The sequence below is a fragment of the Pterocles gutturalis genome, unplaced genomic scaffold, assembly GCF_000699245.1.
Source record: "Pterocles gutturalis isolate BGI_N339 unplaced genomic scaffold, ASM69924v1 scaffold41084, whole genome shotgun sequence".
NCBI lineage: Eukaryota > Metazoa > Chordata > Aves > Pterocliformes > Pteroclidae > Pterocles > Pterocles gutturalis.
This window is the reverse complement of record NW_010132171.1, coordinates 37,745-48,033: the sequence shown is the minus strand read 5'-3', so window position 1 is coordinate 48,033 and position 10,289 is coordinate 37,745. Positions and strand designations below refer to the sequence as shown.

Here is a 10,289-nt window from a genome sequence, read left to right as displayed (position 1 = left end):
ATCTGGAAGTGCTTATACAAAACTTAGTATGTAGTCTCAGGTGGAGAAACTAAGTTACCAAAGGTGGAATGATTTGCATGAAGTCACTCTGTGTGCAGATTGCAAAGTGTGGAGTAAGTTGCTGTCACCTGAGTCTAGCCTGATACTCTCTCCACTAATAGGGCAGTTCAGTAGCCAGTGTTTTCTCTTTTGTCTATGTTGAAGCTAATTTTGATTTTTAATTTTTTTTACTAACTCAAAAGTTCTCAACCCAGGAGAAACCTCTTCCGTTCACATCATGAAGTGTTAATGCTAGATAAAAATACTGCACTGTAGTGTGAAACTCATGTGTCTCATGCAAAGAGATACAGTAATTTAAGACTGTGTTTCAAGTTGATTTCAAAATACCTGCTGAAACATGCAAAGTATGAGCACGGTAACTGTTGGTTATATACCTGTATGTATACATCTGTGCATAATGCATTTATATAATTTCATCCCTATGTTATCTAAGGAAAAACTTTTCCATTATTAAAAGTCAGCATTTAAGTCAACATTTTAAGTGACCTGATAGTAGTAACCAACAACTGAATGGTGATCCAGAGCTCTCCAAGTGGACAACTCTTGCCAAATATTAGTTATCTGACAGTAATATTATGAACAAACATTAGACATGTATTTCTAAAAAAAAATTATATTTTCAGATCACTTTTGAGGTGCTCTGTGTATACTTCCACTGCATTATTAATAACCGCAGACTTTTCCTTTGTGAGGCCAGGACAGTTAAAAGAAGATCGCAATAACAAAGGTTTTGATTTTTTAAAATACCATCCTATGACTAAGGTCTTTTATCTGAGGTGTTTCAGTCATGGACATACACAAGCAGAGAAGCTACCTAACTCTTTTTTTAAGCCATGAGTAACCACATTGATCTCAATGATCAGTGCATGTCATCCAAATCCTGTAGTGCACCAAAATGCAAGTTTATTATGATTATAACTGGCTTTCTGCAATTTTCTGATATGGAACTATTTGATAGGTGTACTCACTTCCTTAAAGCTTCACTTTAAACAGAGACTGATAATTCTTCCTTGCAGACGGAAGGAAATATCAGAATATCTTTTGTTGACTTTGGAAGGAAAGGATCTACTGTGAACTGTTTGTTTACATTTCTGTAATTTTTATAGATATCTGTAAGTATGTGTGTGTATGTAGGGAGAAAACAACAGTTAAGTGTGTAATCAAAACTAGCCTTTTGCACTGCGCCTCAGAGAGGGGAAGAATTCTCAGCTATAGGTTACCATGTTGTGTGCCTCCCCAGGGAACTGACCAAGCTCACAGAGATGTGTTTCTTTAATATCCTCGTGGGAACTGGGGAGGGGAATGCAAGATCCCTGAGTGGCCATCTGGTTAAAAGTGAATTCAGTTGTAACTCTGAAGCCGGGTGGGAACTGGTTGCAGTTCTGTTGCAGCCTGTGCTAATATAACTGCTGTCTGTTGTGGTCCTGTCTCATCTGATCTTTCCTGGATCATTTCCTTGTGCAAAGCTGACAGAAACATAACAACTTTTCTTTTGACTTATTGGTGGAATTCCACGCCAACCTGTCAGCACTGAGAAACTGACTTGTTCTTTCTCCTCTCACTTTCCAGGAAGATTAGCACATCTTCCTTTGTTCCTGTACTTCTTTGTGATGAGGTGAATGGTCTCTAAGTGACCTCAGTTACTAAAAAACCCCCAAAACCAAAAACCCAAACAAAAAAAAAAACCCAAAACCAAACCAAAACCCAAAGATATTCTTTGGGCAGCTTTAGCTTAAAGAATGATTTCACATAAATTTTGGCTGAAATCTGGAGTAGCTTTAGAAGCAATCACCTCTTTTTCTGTTATGCCAAGACAACTTTCTGGGGTGCAGCGTGAATCCTCTCAGAAGTGAACAAAGTTAAACCCAACATTGGCCTATCAGTTTACTGCAAGGGTGCACAAAGGGCTGCCCTGGCAGTACAGAGAAAGCAACATCAAGTTGGTAAGCAGCAGCAGCTTCCCCACTGCTCTTTATTTTAACATTGACATTGGAAAAAAGTCTTATCAAGCCATGGCCACAGATCACTTTTAAAACACTGCACTACAAATGATTGAGTGGATGCAACCTAGTGGTCAGTGTTCTCTGGGAGGAGAACACAACTTTTAACTCCTAAACTGAATGTATAGCGGCCTTTCTCAACTTGAATTCAGGCAACCCTAAAGGTCTCCATGATTTTCTCAGTCACACCAACTGCTCTTGCAGAAATAACCAAGAAAATTCTCCATACCTGCAGACTGCTCTTTGCCTTTGTGCCTAGGTCACCTTAGCTATAGCAAAATTCTTCTAAAATAGTAATAAAAGACCATTTCAGTTTTCAGTTTAACAGCATTTAAAATTATTTGTTAGCTTTAAATTGCTTAAATGGGTTATTAAAATACTCTTCCATGTAATTTTAAGAAACTTGGAAACTTATTTCAGCATTATAGATACTTGGGTAAGACATGGCATGTACTGCTTCCTGAGATTATATGGTACAAGCAAAAAAAAGTATCCTTTGGGTTATTCTTTAATGGTGCTTTGTCCTTTTGTAGATCATCAGTGTAGTATTTCTTTTTTTTACATGTGCTACTGTTTCTAAATTTTACTGGTTTTTCTGCCCTTCTCTTACGTTCTCTTTCCTTCTACAGGAACAAGACCTATTGGCATCATCTTTGTGGTCAAAAAGTGGGAGTTGCTGCTGAGTTCCTTCTGTGATCACTTCTTGCTGAGCACCAGGTTAGAAGTGCATATTTGCTTTATTTGTAATTGCTAAAGTTGTCCAAATTGAGGTCTATGATTTTTGATGAAGCTGTTTAAGTCTTACAAAAGCATTATTAAATAAATGGAATTTATGGCTGAAATAATATTTGGGCACAATGAATTAACAAAAATTAAAATTTATTTTAATTTGGATCACTAACCTACATTCTTCAGATGTTTATATAGAGTAAACAAATATGTTTAGGTCTAAATATGCTATAACTTACTAAAACAACTTCAGTTACAAACAAGAAAGTAAAGTATTAGTTGCCAAAGCTCTAACCAGAGTCAGGCCATGTAGCTAGTGAAATAATTTGCAGTGCATCTAGAACTGGTTTGAGGAGATTTTCTCTCTGTGCTACTGCCTTGAGAATCTGAACATCTTCAGTTCAGTGGCTAGTCTGTGGTAGTTAGGTCAGAAGTGTTCCATCCCTCCAGTTCTGTAAGACAATGAGATTTTCTTGTTCCAAAACCTGGAAAGTTATGCTGATAAATAATCAGTTTGTGTAACTAATTAGTCTAATCCAACTTTAATGCAGCAAAATATGCTTTTATAAATGAAGTACTCTTCCATTGAGTTAGAAATTGGAATGAATTATGTAAATAAAATATTAATGAACTAGAAATAACTATTGCTTTTCACTTGCTAAAGTGAAATGTAAATAGATATAAGATTTGTTATTCAATATTATTTCTTAAATGTACATAGGTAATACACCTCGTCAGCGTATGGAAGTTGATGTGGTTGTAGGAAAGGTCAGTTTTATGGTTACTAGTTGTAGAAACTAGAGTTTCTTAAAATAAATGTACAACCATGGTTGATTAAAATAGTAATTTTTAGTAGCTTAATCTACTTCTCAGCTACTCGTCAGCCCTTGTTAGTGTCATGGAGGATGAATCATTGTGGGTTTCAATGGAGGAGTATCTACCACAGAGGGGTAAAATGAAATGTAGTTCCATTAAGTTGTACTCGTGACTGTTTTACTGAAGCCATTTACCATATGCTTACATAATAGCTTTAAACAGCAACTTAACCTTTCCATGGAAATCCTACAACTTGATCTGGAATTTATTGTAGTTCAGGATAGAAAAGTATGTACACTTTGTGTGCAGCTTTTGCCTGTAATGAAGAAGTTTGGTTTCAATGACTGTCTGAAAAGAAAAGCGTAAACATTGACCCTTTAATAAAATCCTTTTTAATTCATATAGTGCCAAGGTAGCTTTAAGAAAGTACTTATTGTTAGTTGAGGCTGCAGTTGTTGGGTTTGCATGTTCTACAAAATCAAGGGAGTGAATCAAACGAAGCTAATAGCTTTCTAGTGCGTTAAATTAGGAAAGTGAAATTAGCAAATGGAGCAAGTGTTGTTGATCCATGGGTCTTAGATATTGTTGCTTGAAATAGGTGAAATTCCATGCGTGATTAAAGTAGGAGTTAGATAATCTTGTCTAGTGGTAAGTTCAAATACTGCCTCTCTGTGTGTTAACAAGAGGCTTAAGATATTTGTTTTAAACTGAAATAAAACCTGTTGGCATCTAGCCAGAAAAAATATTGTAAAATTTCATAAGGAATAATGAGATAACATTCACTTTCAGCATGGAGACTTTTTTATTTTTAATATACAAAGCAAATTTATTTTTAATCATAAGTTCAAAGTTCTTTTGCATAATTAATTTTAAAATAAGGTTCTTGAATTAGTAGTGTGGTCAGTTGAAATTATCTATATCATTCTCTTATGTGTAATGTAACATCCATTTGGAGGATGAATGTATTTTTGAAATGTTATTACTTGTTCCCAATTGCTCTTTTATCACCTCAACAGGCTTTGTTGTGTTGTATTAAAACTTGTGCAGTTAAGATCATAGTTTCTGATGCTTTACTTTGTATCTTCTATTTCACAAATAAAATAAGCCAGTAAAATTTACTGATTTCTGTAAGCCTTGGAAATGGCTTGATTTGCTGAAAGCAGCTGTTTAAAAAGTAGTTTTTGTTTATTTTATCACTGAGTTTTGTTGTATAAAGCTAAGAATTTGAAAAAGCCAAGTGAGCAAGATAGAGTTCTGTTACAGCTGAGACAGAACCCCCTTACTTAGATATTCACAATTAAATAGTAGATTGCTTTTCAACAATAAAAAGTGAATAAACTGCAGAGAAATAAGCATCGGTTTAATTCTTTTAGTTGGGCGCCTTAACAGTTCTTATTCCTGAAGATCACACCTTTGAAAGTTGCAAGATAGAAAAGCTTTGTTTTTTTTTTTTCAAGTAACAAGTTAGTTGCATCGATTGGAGTAATCTTGCACTAAAGCAATGCCACGTGCAATGCTGGACGTATTAAATGACTGTACTGTCACTAGTGTTCTAACTCTATACACATTAAATGTTTACCTTACAGTATTTCTTTTAGTATAATGAGTTCATTAAAGAAAAAGCTTTTGATGCTAATTCAGAGATCCATAATGTGCTCAGTGTCTTTCACATGTAGTTTTGATGATAACTGACAAGCTGTAAGTTAATTAGCGCAGAACTTACTAATGAGGATGCTGAAATCCTTACTTTCACATTTTTATTGATGCTTTCTGAACAAATTGGAGTAAACTTGATTGTGTATCTAATAAGTTTTAGGCACTGACTGGATGTAAGTGCTGTTCTTAAGCAACAAAAATCCCCCAATTAATTGAATGATAGGAAAGTTTTGAAAAGTTTGACAAGAGTACTTGTCTTCAGAAATGGGGATAACCCAAAACGAAAGCAATAAAACAAGGTCTGTTAATTAGCATGGAAGACAGCTTCTTGAATTAATATGTGGTGTTAATTAACAGGAAGTCTGATGTTGTGTTGTAATTACCACCAATATTTTTGACATACTGTGTGACTGAAGGTGAGTTATATAGATAGCAATTTAGTAAGCACTTTAGAGCTTGGGATAATTTTTCCTTTGTTTTTGTTTTTTTAGAAATATGGATAGACTTCTGCGACTTGGAGGAGCTGTGCCTGGTCTGGGACAGGTCAGTATATAGTTTGTCAGTATCTTCTCTTCAATATTAATCAATGCTGGAATATTCCTTTTATTACATTTAAAAACAGCATCAATAAAACAGTTCATAGTAATAATCTCTGACTCTAGAGGTACTATATAAATGTATGCAAATCATTGTTACAGTCTGACTGGGTTTTTATTTTGTCAGTATGAACTCTTGTGTTGGCACTGAGTTTACAGAACGTTTATAAACCTTTCATTTGGTGTCTGAATGTATTAAAGTTTAGATTGAAAAGTATTGGAAACACAGAATAAAATTTTAAAAATTAATTTCCAATAACGTGGAAACTCAGAACTTGAAGATTGTTCTAAATGGCTGAGCATACCCCCTTCTCCTTCATAAATGATGTATTTCAGTCCTTGGATCATGTTGTGATGGGCATTATAAGATACTGAAGTATATGTAAATTTCAGGAGGTAATTTGAGGTGAATTTGTCACTTACAGGTGGTTGTAGTCTCCTATATGTGTGTTTTATTGTGTCTTCTGTTGTTTGCTGTTGTCCTCACTTCTGTGACTCACAGTGAAAAAGCCTCCCTGGCAGCTGTCCTGTTCCAGTGGGAGACCTACACATATGATACGGCTTCTACCACTAGAGCAAGTCCTAGTGCTTTCTTCCTTGGCCAACTGGTGTGATCAGCAGTCTTCAAAAGCAAAACCAGACTGATCTAACTACATTGTACTGACTACTGTGGATACAGGAAAAAAATTAGGAACTGCGTTGTCTGAGGCTTGTAGTAAGAATTATTTCCTTAAGGAAGGGCTCCAGTGTAATTTCCTTTGTAGTCTTGGCTGGCTGCAGTAGCTGGCCTTTGCTTTCCTAATCTACCTCTGGGGCTCTGTTCTAAATTGAGAATCTGGACTCTTGTTCTGGAGGAATCGGTTCTGTTTGTCTTAGGCTTCATGATGTGTGTGTTTGCTTCTGGGGTGATTGAACTTGCTAAACCTAGAGCTTCTTTTGGTTGTATGTAGCACTTTTGTGTCCAGTATAACTAGGAGAGGAGTGGTTTAATACTGAAGCATTTGATGAAATATTCTAAGCTAATTTACAGCTTCTAGGTGTTTTGCTAAATAAGCTGTAACTTTTGGTGCATAATTTTTCCCTTTTTATAGCTAAAATTCTATTCACACTATCTTAGTGAATCTTCAAGCAGCCCCAAGTTATTTTTAGTTTCACTTTCTTAAACAGTTATTCCTCTTGTTCCTTTGAGCTACCAACCTGCTTCATGGCTCTTCGTTGTTTTAACATGTGCGCAGATTAATCGCTCAAGCTTTCACTTCTTAGTCCTCTCTGAACTTGGCATGTGTCAAAGCTGTTTTTCAAATTTACAGTTAACTCTCTGCTGCTTTCTGAATTTCTCAGCTTTAAGTTAAAGCTTGCTACAAAGTTGTAGCAGACAATAGAACATAACATTCAGAAGAATTTAATTGGACTCGTCTTTCAGCTTTGGCCTGCAAAGCTGCTCTGTTTGTTTAAATACGGAATTGACTCTTAAATTAATTGATGAGTGTGGGTTGGATTTTAAAAAAATGAAAAACTGAATTGCTCTTATGCAGCTTCCTGCTTGCACTGGATATCTTGACTACTTTTTGCACTTTTTTGGTTTATTGAATGGAAGGCTTTTCAAAAATAATAATTTTATGGGTTTAAAATATGGTGTTTAAGTGGATCTTCAAAGATCACTTCTGTTCTGAATATTGATTAGTTCATAACTGAGATTGAAAGATAATCCAGAGTGAATCAGATGGCTTTGAGGTGAAAGAGAGAAGTTGGGTATTGTCCTGCTAGAAAGTAAACAAAGCTTTTACCATTTGTTTGCACTAGTGTTTTAAACAACTATACAAAGCTTTTTGTTTTTCGTATTGCTGTGTCACAGTTGTTATGTCTTTGGAGGTTTTGCTTTTAAGATTGGACATAGTAAAAACATCTGTTGAGTGAGTCATTCTTGCTAACATAAGAATCATCTGTGTTTACAGTCTTGTAGGAAAAGAGAAGCATTTTCAAAGTAATTTTATAACACAGTTTTCTTGTAGCTAAGGGTTTGCTTAGCAAGAGGACTCCATAACATAAGGTCTGCTAACCCTAATTTGTTCAAGTAATGGCAAATGCTTGGTCAGTGTACTTCCTATTTGATCTCTGCCAAGGAATTCTTTCTCATTGACTTGCCTAGCTCCTTCAACAGCAGTTACTTGGCTCTTTCTTCCCTTGGTATAATCACCTCTTCTGATTTTTGTCTTGTTTGGGGTTTTTTTTTTGTTTTTCTTCATTTCCAAACTCAAATGTATTTTCCCACGCGCTCTTTGGAATCATGTTTTTACAACTTTCAAGTCTTTTGGTGTCTTTTATTCTACTTGAAAACTGCTTTCTGAATTAATCTTTCTTCCCATTTCTTACTGATTTCTGTGAATTAATCATTCTTCTGTTTTCTTACTATTTGCTCCTTCAGTGTGCTATTGAGTGGCTGATTGACCTTCAATGTTGAATTGTCCGGAGGTGGTTCGTGCTGAATTCCATCAATCCTAAGGCTGTCTTCATGTGGCTAATAAACCAATCTTTAAGGAAGTGATCTTAAAGTGATATTTCAACAATAAAATTTCCTTCCAGTGACTTGTGGCTTAGATACTTTGAGCAATTTCTGCTCTCTTAGTCCTAGATGGACAGAGGACTGTCTTCATGGGGCAGCAGGTGGACAAGAGATGGGGGAAGAGAATCTGATAGCTTTCGGCATAACATAAGCCATCTATGGTATTTTCTGGCAGTGAACTTGGTAATTAATTTTGTGTTCTTTGTATGGAAAAGTACCTGTGTTTAGTTTTGAACTTTCTACCATAAAAAAGACCTTCTTTGCAACACTGCTTCATGCAGAAATTGTTTGGGTCTTAAATGCCTGGTATTATAGGTGTTTGAATTTCTGCTTGCATAGTATACACTTAAGAAGAATCAGTGATTGAAACTTTTTGGAAAAGTTATGAGGGAATGGTTAAAGTTTGAAAGTGGTGTGATGTCCCAAACAAAATGCTTATTACTTGAATTTCCCTTCTGTAGTTCATGGGAATTCAGATTTTTGTCAATGCCCTTGTTTTTCTTCTCCTATATGGTCTCCTCTCTTCTGCCTCCTGCCCCTTGTCATGTTGGGGTTTTTTTTTTTAGTTATCTTCCCTTTCTGGTTCATTCTTTTCCGTCTCTCCCTGTTCATCCACCTGGAATACCGCCTACCACAGAATTTCACTAGTGATTTAATACTTTGCTTTGCATTGTACATTTGCTGCAGACAAATTAACAGGCTTTGTGGGGTACATAAAGGCATTCTACTTATGTAGCAGACAGGAATTGGGAGCAACACTCCTCTTCATTTTGTATGCTGAAGTATTCTTTGCTAGTGAAATCAGTTCCACATATGCCTCTATTAGGCAATCCTGCTGGATACTGTTTAAGAGTGTGAGCAAATTAAGTGCATTTTTAGCAGAGTTCTCTCTCCCAAACACTTTCAGAACAGTAATCCAAGCTATACAAGTTCTTATCCGTGCTAACACATCCTATGTTTCTGAATCCAGCCGTGATAGGAAGCAGTGAAATAATTAATGACACTTTTTAAAAATGCTGTTGAAATAGTTTTTCATTACTTGATGGATTTTTGAAAATACTCATTTACATTGCTCTGCTGGTGCAGACAACTGTTCTGGTGCGATAAATGGAAAATAAAACTGCTTCTGTATTTCTGAATTAACATATTTGATGGCATAGGGGAAGGGAAAAAATCCAAATGGGAAGGGAGGGAGAGACAGAGAAGTGACCATGTCTTATAAGGAGTGTTTACACCTTGACTTGGAGTATAGAAAACAGAAGTGGAGATAGCTATTTTATTTGGATAATGGACTTGCCAATTAGCCATCAAGTGCTTCCATCTGTGAAATAGTTGATCAGATGGGTTAGCTGGGATGTTTCCAGATTAGGGCATTGTAAATGGCACTTGAAAACTGTCACTTTGATTATGAGGTTTCAAGCATTGCACTGCTTGATGCTGTGGAACCTTTTTCCCCTCATATTATCATGGTTTTTTAGAACATGCTGATCCCATTTAGTAAATCTATGGCACCATGGGAACTTGGGAGACCTGCCACTGATCTAAAGTTCTGTTTCATCTGCTGATCTAGCCAGCGTGGTTATTAAAAAAGAGCACTACTGGCTCAGTATCTGCGGGGCTTCAAAATAAGGGTTGGTGGTCTGGCAGGCAAAGGAGGGTCATGGTTAGGGTAGATCATTCCCAATTAACAGTTAAATGCAAGTTTCCTTGAGTTACTTCATTAAGCTGATGTATCTCTTGAAGTAAATGATGTGTTCTAGCTGCCTAATCTGCATGCTAAGATTCCCTGTGTAAAAAATAAAACACAACAACAAAAAACCCTCAAAACCCAAAAAACCACTCCCCCCCCCCCCCCCCCCCCCCCCCAAA

At 36.1% G+C, this 10,289-nt stretch overlaps 1 protein-coding gene across 1 annotated transcript in view; it reads left to right on the top strand.

Moving 5' to 3' along the window:
* The first annotated feature begins 1,079 nt into the window (after positions 1 to 1,079).
* Positions 1,080 to 10,289, top strand: part of PSMD14 (proteasome (prosome, macropain) 26S subunit, non-ATPase, 14) — a 43,956-nt gene continuing 34,746 nt past the window's right edge. The window contains exons 1-3 of the mRNA XM_010080812.1: positions 1,080 to 1,123; positions 2,688 to 2,777; positions 5,753 to 5,804. Of these exons, the coding sequence (XP_010079114.1) occupies positions 5,757 to 5,804 (48 nt within the window). The 5' untranslated portion in view covers positions 1,080 to 1,123; positions 2,688 to 2,777; positions 5,753 to 5,756. The remainder of the gene's footprint in view (positions 1,124 to 2,687; positions 2,778 to 5,752; positions 5,805 to 10,289) is intronic.